At 37.2% G+C, this 20,369-nt stretch overlaps 1 protein-coding gene across 1 annotated transcript in view; it reads left to right on the top strand.

Annotated features, from left to right (window-relative positions):
* The window catches only part of Cah1 (carbonic anhydrase 1), a 48,653-nt gene that overhangs the window by 17,249 nt on the left and 11,035 nt on the right, over positions 1–20,369 (top strand). The window contains exons 3-5 of the mRNA XM_076427843.1: positions 6,333–6,454; positions 11,339–11,434; positions 18,388–18,502. Of these exons, the coding sequence (XP_076283958.1) occupies positions 6,333–6,454; positions 11,339–11,434; positions 18,388–18,502 (333 nt within the window). The remainder of the gene's footprint in view (positions 1–6,332; positions 6,455–11,338; positions 11,435–18,387; positions 18,503–20,369) is intronic.

A 20,369-nucleotide genomic window follows, 5' to 3' on the forward strand; every position in this document is an offset into this window, starting at 1 on the left:
ACGTAACCAACACTCCACTCGTTTTCGTCTACTCGCTAATAATAAGCACAGTAATGCCTCGACATAGGGTACTTGTCCCAATTGCTGAGCTAACTTGCTAATTCGTGAATTAATTAAGGAATTGTTTCTTTTCAATTTGATCTCTTCGTGACCAATGCATGAAAACACATCGCATCGAATGATTTAACCCCTCTGTAATCAACAGACCGCGGATCTTTATGCAAAATAGAAATTTTCTTCGTCAATTAGAAGACACTGAAATTATATAAAAGATTCTTTCTATTTTTAACGATTTTAACCTTCATCCGTTCCTCATTTCACGAACTGAATCTGTCCCTCGGTATCAAATTGATACAGTGATAAAAAATCGATAAAATAACAAGGTAAACAGTTCTATTTCGATGATTTTTAATACCAATTGACGAGTTAACATTTACATCTTAGGTTTCTCGGTTATGTGCTTCGCATTCAAAAAATAAAAGTCACGAAATTTCGGACAAAACCTACAAACAACAGAACAATACGTGTAACTTATTTCGGGAAAACAGTGTCAAATTGATACGAGGAACGGATGAGGGTTAATTTTAAATTGTCTTAATATTTTTACTGTTTTAAATTACATCCATCGATTTTTGTCATAAATGCATAAAATCCACAGTCTAGTAATCAATTTTGAAATATTGCTCAGAGTCATTGAAGTCACAGCAATTGAAATTTTTCGGTGTTTACTGCATATTTTATTTTGAATAATTGCGTCAGGATGCAACTCGTCGTTCCACTCGGAACGATTAAAAATCGTCACAAATAGGTATAACAATGCTGGTTGCTGTCAACGACCGCTGCAAACGATATAGACGATTTACGGCACGGCCGACGCTTGACCCACTCGCGGTCGTAAGACTTTTATGAACAGTAGAACTACGAGACACGTCAAAATTGCAGGTTCCAAAATTTCATATATTTCTTCGTGTAACAAAGCCAGGCCAAGTAGCCTGTACAATCCCATCGCATCTTTTCTTTTCATATTTCGCAGGTTTTTCTGTGCGATCACTGTTTTTAATGTTTATTTCCTGTACGGCAGCTGGGGAGTTGCGATTGATTTCTTCGAAACTGTGAACGACCAGTGCATTAGTTGTTTTTCCTCTCTGGTCCAGTTCATTCCAGTCCGGTTCAGCTCCAATTTATTCCAGTTCAATTCTCCAGATATGCTCTTCAAATGTCAGAGACTGTACGCGGGGCTAATCGTCCTCAATTTTTACAAATTCCAATGTTCAGAAACTTGCAATTAGCAATTGCAATCGAAACGTGAAATAGTTCTTCTTTCTAGTTGTCGTTATTAATAGTCAGATTCCTGATAGTGTGTTAGAAAATGTTGACCGCACCAGAGAACATGCAAGAAGAAATAATTAGATCTTAGAAACAATTGAAAGTGCGGTTGATTGCCTTGAAAAACGTTTAAATGTTTCTGTTAAATAAAATGATTGCACATTTTGAAGTTATCATTGTTTTATCATAATTTTCCTAGTTCAAGGGCATTCGAAGGTCATAGTGTACCGCATTATTGAACTCATCTTGACATTATCTACAATACTATAAAGTTAAGAAAGTATATGGCGCCATTTGTGTGAAAATCATCAACGACCTTCAAAAGATCTTGCAATCGATGAAGATTCACGTTTATATCTCGCAAAGGCGAAATACCAGCTTGCCAGATTTTCAGCTCTTCTATTTAGGTGAACCACCTCCTAACGATGTCGGAAATGGACGATTAGAGCAACGTTTCGTGACCCACTCGTGCAACCAATTAGCTTCGGCTCGCGGTTAATACTAAAATCCACTTCGAACGGTTCGAGATCGAGCCGGACGATTTTCATCGCAAATATTTGGGCCGCGATGCCTGTGTTGATGAATGGGAACGCAAACAGTATCTTCTCTCGCTGTTAACAATCGATACACAACCCGCATAATACACAGTGACTCAAGATTGATCGCTCACACTTCGAGGTGGTATTCGGAGCTGTCAATTTTAGACAATTTACGACATCGATAATGGTTGGATTATAAAGTTTCTGTTTCTTCAACATTATTTATATTCTTTCCAAGTTTCTCCACGTAATCTAATTTGATTGGCACAATAACAATATTCAAAGATCTATTTTTCTTCTGGATATTTGATCCATCGCGGACGTATTAAAAGAAACCTACTATTCGTTGCAAGGACGACGATATCCAATTTCGTTGAATCGCAAAGTTGCATTTTGAATGTGGAATCTGATACATGTTTAGAATGCGAAAATCAGCAAACAATTATAGGGAAGAAGGCCTAAAAGAATTCGATGTAAAATTCGGAGAAAATTTGTTTTGAATGTGCAATCTGATGTACTTCTAGAATGCGAAAATCAGCAAACAATTATAGGTGAGAAGGTTTAAAAGAATTCGGTGTAAAATTTAGAGAAAATTTGTTTTAAATATGGAATCTAATACATGTTTAGAATGCGAAAATCATCGAACAATTATAGGGAAGAAGGATTAAAAGAATTCGATGTAAAATTCAGAAAAAATTTGTTTTGAATGTGCAATCTGATGCATTTCTAGAATGCGAAATTCAGTAAACAATTATAGGAAAGAAGGCTTAAAAGAATTCCATGTAAAATTCGGAGAAAATTTGTTTTGAATGTGCAATCTAATGCATTCCTAGAATTCGAAAATCAGTAAACAATTATAGGAAAGAAGGCTTAAAAGAATTCGATGTAAAATTCGGAGAAAATTTGTTTTGAATGTGGAATCTGATGCATTTCTAGAATGTGAAATTCAGCAAACAATTATAGAGAAGATGGATTAAAAGATTTGATGTAAAATTCAGAGAAAGTTTGTTTTGTTATACGAAAGATCGATGTCTCTTTGCTAATCCCTAAAAAGGATCGATAATCTGAAACGATTCCTCGTAGAAAGACCTCTCTTCCCACGAAATCTCGAGCGACCCGGGGAGACGTATTTGCATTCGCGGCCGATCTGCAATTCAATGCTGCCGATCGCAATCGTTCTTCCCCGGGTATTCGCCTCGGACTTTGAGGTAACGAACGAGTTCTTAGTCTCGCATTTAAATGCACGAACGAGCCGCACGACACAACGCGTTTCTTAACCCCGAAACTACACTCTTTCTCCACCCTCTCCGCAACGATCCGCGAAATAATATCCGCGTCGAGCGGGGTCTTTGTGCCCCGACGCGATGGAATGTAATTGATCCGCTCGTTTCAAGAACAAAACAAATACCAACATCTCAATTCTGCCGTGCGAAATATCGTGCGTGGAAACGGCGACCCAAAAGTTCGCCCATTTTGGATCCCTCGGTTTCGGAATAATTTTTTAAAATGAGAACCAGACGATCCATCCTGAGATGTTAAAATGATTAGTTTGCTAGCAAATGTGTAAACAATTTTTAAAAAATTACAATTGGTTGCAACGCCGAAGAAAAAAGCAAAGTTCACGATTTTAAAATTTTTTAATTGCCTGTAATGAAAATTGAAAACGCGTCTTTTGTAGAAAATTTCATTGAAATCGTAAGGAGTAAGATGTGAAGATCAGGCCGTCTGATATAATTTCGAATAACAATTTCAAAAATTATCCGAAGTAATTCAAGTTTCATTGAAATCGGTTGACGCATAGAAAAGCTGTAGTGTAAAACGTAAAAATCTTCGGTCCCAATTCGTGCAACGATCGAGGTTCTACTGCACTCCCGAGAAGCGATCATTTCTAAAGAGTAGAAGGGAATCTGAGAGTAACACTTTCGTTTGGAGCTGCGGGGTGTATCAGCAGCCCTTCGTTGCGTGGAGATTCAATATTTGATCAATTTCGTTGAACATGACCCTTCCATTAGGGTCGTAGTAACTGCCGGAAAGGCCAATGAGAGCCGATGATCGCGTAATCGGTGCTGGGGAACAGGCCGAGCCGAGTCGGGCCAAGTCGGGTCGAGCTGATTGCGAGCTCAGACGGGCTCGCTGGCTTGCAAGCGTGTTTTTCGCCAAACGCTTCGACAGCGGTTTCGTGCCGGTTAAAGGAGGCTATTACCTTCGCGGTGTGCTCTCGAAACGGGGACGACCGTGCCGTGACGCATTATGCGTGCTCATATGTGGCGGGAACGGAGCGTTTACATGACAGAAATAGAGCAGAATTTCAGGGAATCGATGGAACGATAACCGAGCCTCGCGATATACCGTGGCCCGTTTTCTTCTTTCGCCCTCTCTCTCTCTCATTCGCCTTTTTTTTATTAACGATGACAAATCGTTCCTGACAAACACCTGTACGGTCGTTCGCTGTTTATTTCCCGCCAGTGGTCATCTGGGATCGACTTTGTTTGAATCGGGCTCAGATGTGGATGAGGTTTTTTGCCTGCTAGAAGCTTCGTTAACATTTTACATACACTGACCTGCGAAATTAAAGGATCGCAAAAGTTTCGCTCAAAACTTGTCCATTATCAAAGTTTCGTATATGGGATTTTTGCGGGTTGTAAACATACGATTAATTTGTCGATAAGAAAGTGAACGCCGTATATCCGCAGTCAGCTGTGCAGTTCGTTTCCGAATAGCCCAGTGTGACACACATTTCGAAACAAGTACATTTACGGCTGAATAAGCGAGCTCGAATTAAATCAATTTCTGTTCCTTCTCTTGTTCACTACTTTACCGCGTCGCGATACTAACGCTACGCTCAGCGGAACCTTCCGCTAAGGCGGACTCTCCCCGGATCTTTATGCAAAATAAAAATTGTCTACATCGATTGGTAGAAATAGAAACCAAATTGAATGTTATTCCTACCCTTAACGATTTTAATAGGGGAGAAATCATATATTGGCTTCTTCAATTTTTAAAATTTCCAACAATTTTGCATTTCATCTATCCGCAGTCTAGTGGCAATTCTAACTGTGTTGGCCAACCGATACATCAAAGACCCATCAAAATGCCACAATGATTGCTACTAGGGAGCTTCTTATATTGACTTCTTCATTTTTAAAATTTTTAAGATAAGCGAGCTCGAATTAAATCAATTTCTATTCCTTCTCTTGTTCACTACTTTACCGCGGCGCGATACTAATGCTACGTTCAGCGGAACCTTCCGCTAAGGCGGACTACTCTCTACATCGATTGCTAGAAATAGAAACCAAATTGAATGTTATTCCTACCCTTAACGATTTTAATAGGGGAGAAATCATATATTGGCTTCTTCAATTTTTAAAATTTTCCAACAATTTTGAATTTCATCTATCCGCAGTCCAGTGATAATTCTAACAGTGTTGGCCAACCGATACATCAAAGACCCATCAAAATGCCATAAAATGATTGCTACTAGGGTGCTTCTTAGAATTACTAGCTTTCAGTCAAGAGAATATCACGCGATAGGGTTTTACAGAAAATCATCTGTGTAACCAACAGATACAATGTTTGATCGAGGAGCGACCTACTTAACGAGTTAAGACCAATCTCAAGACTAACGCATCAACATCAGTGACTCTAGTTTCAGTAGATTTTGTCTGGAATGTTCATTGACTCCGACTTGGCTCCAATCAATCTACGCCCTCTTTCTCTCTTTCCCTCTCGCTCGATTGTTCCTTTTTCTTCGTGTACCGTTAATACCAGTGAATCAGCCTTTGCCGGCTATGATCTTGTTATGGCCTCAGTATTGTTCACGCAATTCGGCTAATCAAGCGTATCCTGTAATTCAACGCAGTCAAATGATCCGCGTGCGTCCTGCGACCCTCGCGGGAACATGATATTGTTCTTATTTGTAAATTAGGCACTCCTTCCCCAGTCGGGTTCGCGACAGTGTTGGTCACGTATTAAGGTAACGACTATCGATCCTCAAGAGCGGTACACATCACCATGCGAGTTCAAAATTGTTGGTGAAATTGAAAAATTGGTTTTACCGGCTATCATTAAATAAAATAAAAATATCTTTTTCAGTGGGGTTACGTAGCAACACTACGTGGTACATCTTTTATTACCTAGCAACACCTAAAATTACTAAATGGCGACGTTATGTATGTTTTTCACATAAAAATTTCTATGCGAGTTTAATCAAGAATAAATACAATACTTTTCAACGTGCCCTACGATTTTGTTGATATCTATTAAGATAAATTTATTATCTCCTATTTTCTTCATTTACTATGTTTATCATATATTTAGAAACTGAAGTCGTTCGGTTCATTTCTAAAAAAGTTATTCCGATTCGAAGTGTATGCCATCAATTATGAGACCGACTGTACGACAGATGAAAGTATTGATATCAAATAAAGATACTGGTTGCAATCGAATGATTATTATTTTTGTTAACAGTCCTAAGCGGTGGTCCCCTGATGGATGATGTTTACAAACTCGAGCAGTACCATTGTCATTGGGGATGCAGTGACTCTAGGGGTTCGGAGCACACTGTCGATGGACAAGCCTTCGCAGGAGAGGTTTGTACAGTTTAAATTAATAGTTATCTAACTAAATAATATCTAACAATTGCACTGAGGATCTTTACACATTTATGGCTTCGAAAAATTGTGAGAAAATGCTAGAAAATATAATTCCACTCTACAAAGACCACTGAAAATAAGATTTTACAAGGTTCCTCGTTAAAATTGCAATAACATCCGCAGTCAGGGCCCGCTCTAGGGGCGGTTACATTTGTCCGGGACACCAAAATTTAGGGGCACCATTTTGGCTGTAAGTGTGAGAAAAATATTCATGTGTTAAATACCCAATTAATAGAAAATTTCACATATCGATTGTTTCGTTCGCTAATTATTTGACAATTGATCAAGCACTAAATGCACTAGATGCTAGATTTGAACAACTTAGTATAATCATAGTAAGTATTTTCAATTCTTATATAATATATACGATTTAAATACCATGTCCAAAGAAATGCTAGTAAAACACTTTAAGAATTTAGAATGTATTTTAACTGATGGTGATTCTGTTGACATAAATAAGGTAGAATCAGCAGAGGAAATTTCAGCAGTATCTGCGCTTTTGGGCAAAAAAGAAAGCCTAAGCAATGTACTAAGCTTAATTACAAAGTTAAATTTTGCCCCAAATCTTATTATTGCCTTAAGAATATCCCTAATGATACCAATAACTGTAGCATGTGGCGAAAGGAGTTTCTCTAACAATAAGTTAAAATTAATTAAGAACTTTTTACGTTCGACTACTACACAAAATACTCTCGAAGGTTTGGCCATTTTGCTGATCAAGTAAATTTAAAAGATGTAATAAAATAGTTTGCAGAACTGAAAGTAAGAGAAAAGTTATTTGTGATTTTGGCGTAGTTGTTTGTGCAATAATACACATTTTTAAAAGCATTCAAAAATGTAAAAAATTATATGTTTAACAATTTGTGGCTATAGGTACAGATATTTCTTAATTAATTTCTACTGTTTTGTACTGCTTGATTATCAATGTCATGTTATATGTTTCTTTCTAAATATATGCTTTTATTCAAATTTAAATAGAATGATTTGATTTTCATTGGAAATAAAAAATATGTACCTTTATTTAAAATATATACAGTAGCGGATAAAAGTTTAAGACCGCTCTAAAGAAGACGATAACTTTTTTAATATTGTACTATACGATTTGAACTTTTTTGGGAAGCTAGAGCAATTAGTTTACTAAAGGATGTGAAAAGAATTGTTGAAAAAATACTAAAAGTTCAATTTTTAACTTTTTTATGTGGGCCTATACTGAAAATTTAAAAAATACGTTTTGTAGATTTGTGTCAATTAAACATATTCTGAAAATTTCGTCAAAATCGGTCGACGTTGCAATGAGCCACAAACGTTTAAAGATGGTGAAAATTGCAGATTTTCAACATTTTCGGCAATAAATCGTGAAAATCTGCAATTTTTACCATCTTTAAACCTTTGCAGCTCATTGCAACGTCGACCGATTTTGACGAAATTTTCAGAATATGTTTAATTGACACAAATCTACAAAACGTATTTTTTAAATTTTCAATATAGGCCCACATAAAAAAGTTAGAAATGCAACTTTTAGTATCTTCTCAACAATTCCGATCAATTGCAATTTTTGGAAAAATTTCTTTTCACATCCTTTAGTAAACTAATTGCTCTAGCTTCCCAAAAAAGTTCAAATCGTATAGTACAATATTAAAAAAGTTATCGTCTTCTTTAGAGCGGTCTTAAACTTTTATCCGCTACTGTCTATTCTTAAGGGGCAGTAATTTGTCTTTTTGTCCGGGGCAATGTAACCGCTAGAGCGGGCGCTGCCGCAGTCTAATAATAAGAAATTGTTTAAACTCTGCAACACTTGGGAAAACACAAAGAAATATTTACAGTTTGATGCAGACGCTATTTCTCCAGACTTGAAAATTTATTTTCCCTCTCGCTCGCCGCGGAATAATAGCGCTGGTTCCGAGCACGGTTTAAATGTGAGGAGCGTGCTCTTAAACGACTTTAAAAGGACGAACGCGGGATAGGCGATTAACCGGGTTCTCTGACATTCGTGGTCGACCGCGGGTTCGCCGTAGATCGTTAATAATTCACTCTCGCGGAGCATGATTCGCGTCACGATTTATGTACCACAGTCTTCGCAAACTCGGGCTGATATCGGCTTTGCCCAAGCGAGTATTCTTCGCCGCTGCAGAAGCTGAATCATTTCTACCGGAACGCATCCCTGAAAGAAGGCGGTATGAAAATTGCGTCGAAATAAGATCCTGAATGCGAAAACAACACGAATAAACGGCAACGATAAGCTAGGAGTGACTGTATGCGAAACTATTTAGAAGGCAAAACACTCAGAAAATGGCGAGAAGCGATTATGATAATTGGCGCTCCTATTGAGGTGAACACTTGTATGGAAATTGTAATTGAATTATGTAACAATACGCTCAGGCATTCTGACCGTTTTCAAACAACGCAGGCTAAGTGAAGAATTCTTGAGAAGAATTCTTCATTTCTAAAATACTTGTTCGACCTACTTTAACAATAACATATAGAAATTAACCGACGATAAAAATAGAGAATTGCGACGAATGAAAATTTTTGTTTTCTTCGTTTTGCAATTTGTGTGACTGTGTTTATTCGTTGTTGATGTGCTCTCGAGTGATTTCCTCTGCTGCCTTGGGAATTCCTGGAGTTTTCCTGAGGAGTTGAACAGATCTGTCAAATCGTCAGTCTTTCTATTTTCGAGAGAAACTGAAATATAGAGGAAGAAGCCAGTCGACGTTTGTTTATCTACTTCTTCGAGTATAAAAATAGAGGAAAGAATACGTGAAATAATTGCAGGATGACATCCGTCGCCACGAGTCGCATTCAATTTCCACGCACGTTTTTCTTCCGCTGTTCGATGCGCTTGGAATGCACTTCGAATTCGTGCATAAATCAGAAAAAACTTGAGAAAACTCTTTCACGTCGCGTGATCAACGCGCATTTCGAAGCGATTGCTCAAGTAATACTTGTAGTTTAAGCGTACGTGTGTATATGTATGTTGCGAACACATTGTGAAATTCTACGTTAACCAGAGGCGAGTGTCAACGGGAAATGTGATAAATAGCCTTTACGTCCTGAACTATCGATGCATTAATTATCACGAGACTGCGGATTTTTATGCAAAAGTTGTCTGTATTAATTGCTTGATACGGGAGCTACAGTCGGTCACAAAAATATTGGGACAATGCAGTAGGTCGGAATTGTAGAAAAAATAATATAGTTGCATTTCACAACTCTTTTATGTGGGCCTATATTGAAAATTTAAAAAATACGTTTTGTAGACCTGCGTGAATTAAACATGTTCTGAAAATTTCGTCAAAATCGGTCGACGTTGCAATGAGCTACAAACGTTTAAAAATTGTGAAAATTGCAATTTTTCACGATTTTTGGCCTGTAACTGCAATAAATCTAAGGATTCTTACATCTTTAAATGCCTGTCATATTTTCACAATGAATATACAGGATGGTCCATTTATCTTGAGACAGTCAATTATTACGGAAACCAGCAGGAATATGAAAAAATGTTTTATATAAAATATTCTTCATATGAAGGGGCACATTTAATGGCGCGACATATTATTATTTTTCGATGTAGAATAAGAATGTGAAATAAAAAATATGTGGTTCCATTTGTAAAAATGAAGTTGCCCTTCATCTGACCCTTAAAGGGCCATTATGAAAAATGTGCCCCGTCATATGGAGAATATTTTATATATTGGGTTGGTAAATAAGTTCGTTCGGTTTTTTAGAGTGGAATAAATAAAAAAAACTGAACGAACTGATTTGCCAACCCAATAAAACATTTTTTCATATTCCTGCTGGTTTCCGTAATAATCGACTGTCTCAAGATAAATGGACCACCACGTAACTGACACAGATCTACAAAATGTACCTTTTAAGTTTTCAATATAGGCCCACATAAAAAAATTGCAATTTTTGAAAAAATTTCTTTTTACAATACATCCAGAAGTAAACTAATTGCTCTTGCTTTCCAAGAAAGTTCAAATCGCATGGTCCAATATTAAAATAGTTATCGTCTTTTTAAGAGTGTCCCAATATTTTTGTAACAGACTGTACGTAGACAGTTTTTCCTTTCCTGAATAAACAATTTGATCGCGTTGAGAACGATGGAACAGCGGTTTTTCATTCGTAGAACGTTTAGAGCATTTTGCATTGGGCATGCTCATTTTTGTCTTAGTATTTTGCATTCGATATACTCATTTTTGTCTCAGTATTTTTTATTTGATATACTCCTGTGTAGAGGTATATCGCGCATACAATAAAACGTTCAAATAATAGAGCGTTCATATAATAGACGGTTCAAATAACGGGTGATCATATGTATATAATCGAGGTTCTCCGTTAAAACTATACACAGAAAATGTTTATTTTGCAGAAAAATCAACGGTCCGGTAATCACCGTAGGAAATCCACGTTGTTTAGTTAATACCAAGTTTTCGAGGCTATATCCCCGCTGTGCGTCAGTTGAATCCGAGTTTGTTCTGCCAATGACGTGCGCTAATCACGAGTGTAATCACGAGCTTGCGAAACATCTTTCACGCGGGTCTGTTTGAGCAACCTGTTAGACGACCGACTTAACAATCCACAGAACAATAAGCTTTCTTCTCGATCGCGTCGCGCCTTCGATGAATAGATCGCTGAAGTATACATAGTTTCCAATCATTAACGTTCATTACGTTCATTACCAGCGGCTATTGTCTCGCGTGGTGACGCAACAGGAGAGTTTTGATAGTACATATTGCCGCTGCCTGTTCTAATAGTCAGGAAGCATTAATATTATGTATAATAATTATTTTTTGTAACATCTGTTATCTTCTGTTGCAGTTGCATCTAGTGCATTGGAACACCAGCAAGTACAAAACGTTCGCCAAAGCAGCGAAAGCGCCGGACGGCCTCGCGGTTCTCGGTGTATTTCTGAAGGTCAGTAATCATTTGATTTCCTCTAGCTGTTTCCTAGATCCGAGATTTTTTTTCATCCGCTTCACCTAGTTCAGTTTTCAACTGCACATTAGTCACGCGCTCTTCCTTGTTCCTTGAACAGAACGAATTTAAAAGACCAGATTGCTCGCCGCCAGCTTATCTTCTCAACGATAACTATCTTTCCCGAGAGGCGTACAACTTGTGTTACATCGTAAGCGGTAGTTGAATCACTAGTAGCTAATACTTAGAATCAAGCTGTGCTATAATTAACTGCAAGCGTAACGACGAAGTACTGTTACAGTTAATTGAAAGTCGTTCGAAGTGTTTCCTCGCTTCGCTCTGCGCAATTTCATTTCAATTCCACCATTAATCTGTGCATTCTTCAAACTCTTACGTTAATTATTGGACCCGTGTTCCGAAATGTTACGAATTGAATTTTTAATTATATGCATATTGATTATAAAATCTGGATAAGATCAAGAACATCACTTTCAACAACGGCTCTCCACGGAATTCTATGAGGCATATTTTTACGGATTTTTGGAGATTTTCAATTCTTCAAAACACATTTGTAAAAAAAAACTTCTAAGATTGTAAAAAATAACTGAGATATATAATCAGCAATATTAAGTTTCTGTAATTGATTAAAAATCGAATTTACAGTGAAAAATTCCGAAGAAAATCGGATAGCATTGCTGAAAGGACTTCGGAAATTTTCCATTCGGTTAAGTTTCCACGTTCTATGCGCAGAGTGAAAGTTGGGAATGGAACTCTAAATTAATATTCAACAATGAAATTTCATATTCAAATTTGTGTATAACCATCGACCTCGGAGCTCAAATTCGATTTGAACGATTCAACATTGAACACGACTTGGAATTCAACGATTCAGCTGTACTTAACCCATTAAGCTCCGAGTTTAAATTCGAAGTTAGACGATCTTTGATTTCGATCGTCAAACTCTGGCTCCGACATTGACATTGGCATTATACAAGTGTCTCGCGGTCAATCTATCACGATTACGAAACGATCAACTTGCCCGTTGGCATTGACAGTTTCCCTGCTCGTGACACTAGGTGGCCGCGCACAGGATTCTCAGATATTCTAATTCAGTTTACTTAGATGCTGTTTATGTCCTTTCTACGGGTGCAGCACACCGATGCACGCATATTTATAGTCGCATAAAGCTTTTACATAAGCTGATATAAGCTCCGTAAGCAGAATCCGTAACAGTGTGTGACGCCGTTCGTTCCATCATCGGTTGATAGCATGGTTGCATAAGCTTCGCCGAGAACGCGAATCATTATCCGAGGTCTATCAAGACGAGGTGAAATTCACTGTTGCCGCTTTTGATATCGAGAACGCCGAGGACGAACGGAGGAAATCATGATCACGCGAGATCGAATCATGCTCTTCCGCTCATCTCTCGTCGTCATCCTACGCGGATACTAAAATGGATTTCCTCTCGCGAGAACCACTCTGCAATTGGTGCAATTGGTTTTCTTGAATTGTTCTTCCAAAGTACAAAAATGTTAAAAATGTGAGTGAAGCTATTGTTAGGCATTGCAGTGTAGGAGGGTCAGTAGTATTAGATAATTGCAAAAGTTCGTGCCCGATTTAAAGATAAAAAATAAGTAGTCACATTATAAAATAACAATTTTATTAATTTCAAAATTTTATACATATAGTCACCACCATGTTCTACAATTTTCTTCAGATTCGAACAATTTTCGTAAAAACTGGAGATGTCAGGGTCTCCAAAAGTCGGGCACGAATTTTCGCAATCATCCAATATCATTTACGACATTTAAGACGTTCAAATTATTAAGACGTTCAAATTATTAAGACGTTCAAACTATTAAGACGTTCAAACTATTAAGACGTTCAAATTATTTTTGTAGAAAATTCCATATGTATTTTAAAAAATACAGGGTGTCACCGAATACAAGCCACCGACTGTACAACTTTTTTAACACAATACCGATCGGTGATTATTGCATAATTTTTAAAAATCTATGATTTATGGCTAAACACTTTTTAATGGAACCTTCAATAGCAACAGCAATTTCCATTGTGATCTAACAAGTCACCCTCAATAATGTCATCTAATAGTTTCATTTAAGATTGCAATGTAAAAGAAAATTTCTATACTTTTTTTTGAAACAGAACAGTTATTGAAAATCCTATTAACCCCTTGCCGTATCACTTTCTTTATCGTTACAGTGATTAAAATGTCTAGCACCACAGATGTCGTAGAGGAGAAGAGAAAATTTATAATTTTTGTACGGCTACATTCATTTTAATGCTTAAATATTGATTACAAACGAATCAACGATTTAATTTCAAAAGAAAAGCGTAATATTCATATTTGTTGGACTTTGTTCAAAATCTTCATCACGAGTGTGACTCGTCAAAGTACGGCAAGGGGTTAATAGGTTTCCGGTAGGTAAAGTGTTAATTAGAATTAGAAACTTCTATAAACATCGGAAGTCCATTAGCCATGTCTTAAACATATACAGCTACATTACGTTCATGATGCGATGCCATTAAAGGAAGAGACATTCAAGTGCCATTTAATCTTTACTTACTAAATAGCTATATATAGAATTAAGACTCGTGTGTATATTGGAACTCAAGATACAGTATCTGTATATTGATGTACTCGCGGAATCGATAAACGAAAGAAAACGCTACAAGGAGTAATATCTCTGATTTAATGATAATTGAAACTCCGCGTGGCAGATAAACTATAATCATAAACGGTGGAACAACTTCTGCACAGTGAATCGCGAAAGACAGGTCCGTCCATCTGTCGGTCGAATGTTGTCAGCCACTGGTATTAATGACCCCTCTGCTATCAAACGATCGTTCAATGCACATCATTCACCGGGGAATGCGCATAGATTATAATTTGTCCGGGCTGTTGACATTGTTGATGCATTGCCAGCAGGTGTCCCACTACTGCAGATACTTTATACAATTTGAAATGTCTCGTAAATCGTCTTTATTATTTTTTCATTTATAGATATACGATGAACAATAAATTATTTTTATTTCTGTTCGCGATTCTTGTTGATTCATCGTGAAAGTGGGGTAACTGCAGTGCTTGTACAAACACCTTCCTCCTTAATGTATTTTTACGGAAATCGTGGTATGGGTTTTGCACTCCAAATTCAACTTCTTGCGAGTCAAATATCCCCTTTTGCAAATAAAGTATTTTCAAGTAAGTTTTATTGAAAACAGTCAAATCAAATGTAAATTAATCATTAAGAAATTTAAGATTTTATTTATTGGAAGCGTTCATTGTGGTAAGATGACAAGAAATGGGAAGAATTTGGGTGAAAAGTTACCCTCCTCTCTCTGCCAGTACTGGACGCTAAAGTCGTCACGTGACCGGGCCTCGGCGGAATGGTGGGGAGCAGCGTAGAAGGGGAAGGTAGAGTGGGGACACAAGTCTTGCCCCGAGGACCTTCTTGTCATCTCACCACAGAAACGCAAAATTGAAACGCAAAATTTACAATAATGGAAAAAATGTAGTTACCCCATTTTCATAATGACCGGCTCGTTTAATAATTTCCTCGATTAGAAGAAAAATTGTGCGGCACGTTCCATTCGTATCTGACAAACCAACGATGTACGATATTATCGGGTGTCATCGATAGAATGATGTATCGCGTAAAAATGATAATACAACCGGGAATAACGCAATCATTCGATTCGATCGCTCCAAATTCGACGGAAACGCTCGAATCCCATCAACATAATGGACACGCTCGATTGTGCAACGCTGTTTTTCGAATTGCATCGCATTGTCAACTCAAATGGCGTCGACTGCATCTACTTCCGACTCGCGTGGGCCAGACATTTAAGTTCCAGCGCGTGCGGAGCTTGAGAAACGATTGCGCAATCTCGAATCGTTGACTTCGTAATGACTGGGGAACATAGAAAAGCTGAATTCATCGTGGAACCGTGTGAAACCGCGAACAATTAACAGGAAATTATTCGTACCGATTCTTTTTTTTCCCGGCGTTGTCCACGCGATCCTTACACGTGCATCGTTGAGTTACACCTGATATTTTCTATTAAATGGAATGATTTTCACGCGACGACGGTATTCGTTTTTCCTGCACGTGCTGTTCCTTCCAATAGTCATTTAGGTGATGTAATGTTCTTTAGCAATTCCTCGTGTCATCAGGTATACATGCGTACTGCCGGTCAACTGAAAACTTTGTATTAAATGGAATGAGTCTCGTATATGAATAGACTCATTTCTGTTGCACGCGTATTTAACACGTAGTTTTTTCTAATCCGCAGTAATGGGTACGCAGTAATTAGTACACAGCTCTTTTTCGTCCACAGCATTATGTACAAGATGTTATCGATTTTAGTTTTTAATATTTCCTTATGTTGCATTAGGTTTTGAGGAGTACCAATTTCTTTTTTGGATTTAGAGCACATCATTCTTGCATAAAATGCTTACACATACAGTAAAGTCACGATCTAGCTCCCCGAGGATCTCCACGATCACTGTCCTTTCGCCTACCCTTTCCACTGCGCGGTCCGTGTTTACACGCTGTCCTTTTCTATACGTTCGCCATCCTTCGTACTTTCGGCGCGGTCGACGGAGTCATAAAAGAATAGTTTCCCTACACGATCTCTGTCCCTGTTCGAAACAGGCGATGGGAGCTAGATCGCGACTTCACTGTGTTATTATTTCGTGATAAATTAGGAATAATATTAAAGTACGGTCGAAGTATGATCGTACAGTAATCGGCCCACATACAGTCCTCGACAAAATAATAAGACACCCAGTATATTTTTTAATTTCTTATATTTAAAGGCGGAAAGTGTACACTCCGTTATATCCTGAATACTATCTCCAAAGTAAATACGCAAAATCTTAGGATTGTATCGCATACCATAGCAAAATTAGAGAAACATATGTGAACACTAGAGGTGTGCGAGATTCCCGTAAAATATCGGGGATTTCCAAAAATATCCGAGATTCCCGAGAATTTTCAGGATCCCGAGATGATTCGGGATTCTCGAAAATATACGGGATCCCGCGAAGATTCGGGATTCTCGAGAATATACTGGATTCCCGAGAATTTTCGGGATTCCCGACAATGTACGGGATAATAAATTTTTAAATGTTTTCGGCGCAGAGCGGTTCGATCGTTTATTACGAATTATAAAGCAACTTTGCTAATTGTCAAACAAAATCAACGTTTCGATCCCAGTTTGGATCTTTTTCAAGATTTATTTGAGTCGCGACTGTAAATTAAATATGTTATAGTAATTTTGAGAAAACAGAAATATGTACGGGACATGGAATAATTGTTATTCGCAATTACTTTCTACAATATTACTAACATAAACATTCCCGACTAATAAGATATTTAATCTTCGAGAACACTGGCTTTCAGATTCTTGTAATTATTGGAAGTATGGAGAAACTTCAAAATGTGGGATCTCGCACACCCCTAGTGAACACGGACTGACATTGCTTCGACAAAAGTATAAGACATTTGTCCCATTTTCCTTCCACTCATGTAACTTCTACCATTAAGTGTTCTACTGTGAACGTATTAAGACATTGAATCTAGTGATTTTTTTACAGTATAAGTACATTTAGTACAACGAAAAATAAATAATGGGTCGAGGAAAGCATTTAGATAAAAGTGAGGTCGATCGAATCGTTCTGTTGCGAAAATATTAAACAGACGTAGGTGCGCGATATATGTATAATGTGTTAAAAAATCTAAGTGCTTATGGAGAAACGAAAGGAAGTGGAGACCTAGCGTTACTTCCGAACGTGATAAACGTGCAATTTTGCGTGTTGCATCGAATTTTAAGGACGCAACAAGACAAATAGTTGAACAAGCAGGTGTGAAAACAAATTTAAGAAATGTACATCGCATTTTACAAGGAAGCAAACACATTAAACGGAAGAAATTAAAACAACAGCCACTCTTAATGGAGAAACATAAAGCAGCACGACTAAAGTTCGCTTGTGAATACGTCCACTGGATGAAAAACGGGAAAAAAGTCATTTTTAGTGTCGAGAAAAAATTCGATCTAGATGGCCCTGACGGCTGGGCCTACTACTTTCATGATTGTAGAAAGGAAGAACTCCATTTAAGTTGCCGTCAAATGGGTGGTGGCAGTGTTATGGTATGGGCCGCTATTGGTTACTATGGAAAAACGGAAATAAATTTTTTATCAGGTCGGATGAATACTAATAAATATATTGAACTAATAGCAGATCAATTAAACAAGCCTGTAGCTCGTATCACGCGCTGTGACTATATTTTTCAACAGGATAATGCAGCAATCCATACTGCAAAATCTGTGAAACAATTCTTTTCTTCAAAAAATATTAATATTTTGGAATGGCCCGCTCATTCTTCCGATTTAAATATTATAGAAAATGTGTGGGGAGATTTGTCAGGACGATTCTACGCGAATGGGAGACAATATAATAACGTAAATGAACTAAAAGAAAGTATAAATCACAATTGGACACATTTAGAACAAAAACGAATCAAAAAGTTATATAAAACTATGCGAAAGCGATTACTAGACGTAATTCAATTCAAGGGAGGTATCACAAAGTATTAATTTTGTATTTTTATTTGCTTAATCAAACATTTTTCTGTTAGTGTCTTATACTTTTGTCGAATTAATGTCAAACCATGTTTACATATCTTTCTCTAATTTTGCTATGGTACGCGATACAATCCTATGATTTTACATGTCTACTAGTATGTGATAATAGTATATTTAATAGTATGTATAATAATATGCAGGATACACTGTGGAGTGTACATTTTCTACCTTTAAATATAAGAAATATAAAAATATGCTAGGTGTCTTATTATTTTGTCGAGGACGGTACCACGGTTACCGTAGTTATGCTTTGCAGTGAATAAATTGAACACTGTCCGTTACAGGTCGGCAAGACGCATCAGGAAATGGATAAGATAGCGCGTCTGCTACCATACGTGTCCCATAAGGACGAGGTCGTAGAAATCTCCGAGCCCATCGATCCTGGTAAACTCCTTCCGGGTAAGCGTTATGGCAATGACATTCAAACATTTTCTCGTCCCACTAAGGTTCGATTAAGTATTTACTGTTGATTGAATATTCCCTGTGAGCATTATCATTGAACGCTACACGATCGCACAAAGAAATGATCGAGCTGTTTTCGTTTCTCCGGCTCGAACGATCTGTTCGTTAAAAAACACGTTTAAATTTGCATCGACATTCTCGATCACGATCTTTGCATGTTTTATACGCCGATACTGTTTTGCTTGCGACTGTCAACACACGAACGAATCGGAAATCACGGCAGAAAGGGAACAGCAATGTTTCATTGGTTGAAACATTTATTTCCTCTTTCGAGGTCATTTTTCACTTGTCTTTCAAACATCGATCTCTCGCTTTTATACGTTCTACGTACTAGATTTACGATTACTGATCCAGTTTTTCATCTTTTTTAAAACTTGAATGAAGTCATTCCAAAAGTCATTTCGATCGAAATTTATTGGTGATTGTTAGACTGCGGATCACTCTTTATGCAAAGTAAGAATGATCCACATACTATAAGCAGTGTGGCCAGATCAAAACTCGTGTCCCCATTCTACCTTCCCCTTCTACGACGCCATTCTTCCCCTCATCTGGCGATATTGTAAGAAACAGAGTATGCTCATCAATTAAAATGTATTTCTTCTTTCGATAATTTTGATAAATTGCAGAGATTGTAAATAACGTCCTCAATTTAAGCGATCTATCAATCTAGCGATCAATCTTAACGCGTTCACAGTGCTATGTCGTGAAAATTTTTAATAAACATTCAATAAGTCATAATCGAAGATAACAAACTCCTCAAATAGGATTAAATGGAAAGCATCATTTTTCGATAATTTTGATAAACTGCAGAGATTGTAAACAACGTCCTCAATTTCTTTCAACGTTTTCAAAAAGTCGCAATCTAACGATCATTGTTTAACGCGTTCACAGTTCCATGTCGCGGAAATTTTCAATAGAAATTCAATAAGTCATAATCGAAGATAACAAACTCCTCAAATAGGATTAAATGGAAAGCATCATTTTTCGATAATTTTGATAAACTGCAGAGATTGTAAACAACGTCCTCAATTTCTGTCAACGTTTTCAAAAATCCGCAATATAGCGATCATTGCTTAACGCGTTCACAGTTCCATGTTGCGGAAATTTTCAATAGAAATTCAATAAGTCATAATCGAAGATAACAAACTCCTCAAATAGGATTAAATGGAAAGCATCATTTTTCGATAATTTTGATAAACTGCAGAGATTGTAAACAACGTCCTCAATTTCTGTCAACGTTTTCAAAAATCCGCAATATAGCGATCATTGCTTAACGCGTTCACAGTTCCATGTCGCGGAAATTTTCAATAGAAATTCAATAAGTCATAATCGAAGATAACAAACTCCTCAAATAGGATTAAATGGAAAGCATCATTTTTCGATAATTTTGATAAACTGCAGAGATTGTAAACAACGTCCTCAATTTCTTCCAACGTCTTCAAAAAGTCGCAATCTAACGATCATTGCTTAACGTGTTCACAGTTCCATGTTGCGGAAATTTTCAATAGAAATTCAACAAGTCATAATCGAAGATAACAAACTCCTCAAATAGGATTAAATGGAAAGCATCATTTTTCGATAATTTTGATAAACTGCAGAGATTGTAAACAATGTCCTCAATTTCTTCTAACGTCTCAAAAAATCCGCAATCTAGCTATCATTGCTAAACGCGTTCACAGTTCCATGTCGTGAAAATTTTTAATAAACATTCAACAAGTCATAACCGAGGATAACAAACTCCTCAAATACAATAAAATTGAAAGCTTCTTCGAAGTGTGTCGAACAACATTATAATCTACGTAAT

The sequence above is a fragment of the Lasioglossum baleicum genome, chromosome 7 (genome assembly GCF_051020765.1).
Source record: "Lasioglossum baleicum chromosome 7, iyLasBale1, whole genome shotgun sequence".
Lineage (NCBI taxonomy): Eukaryota > Metazoa > Arthropoda > Insecta > Hymenoptera > Halictidae > Lasioglossum > Lasioglossum baleicum.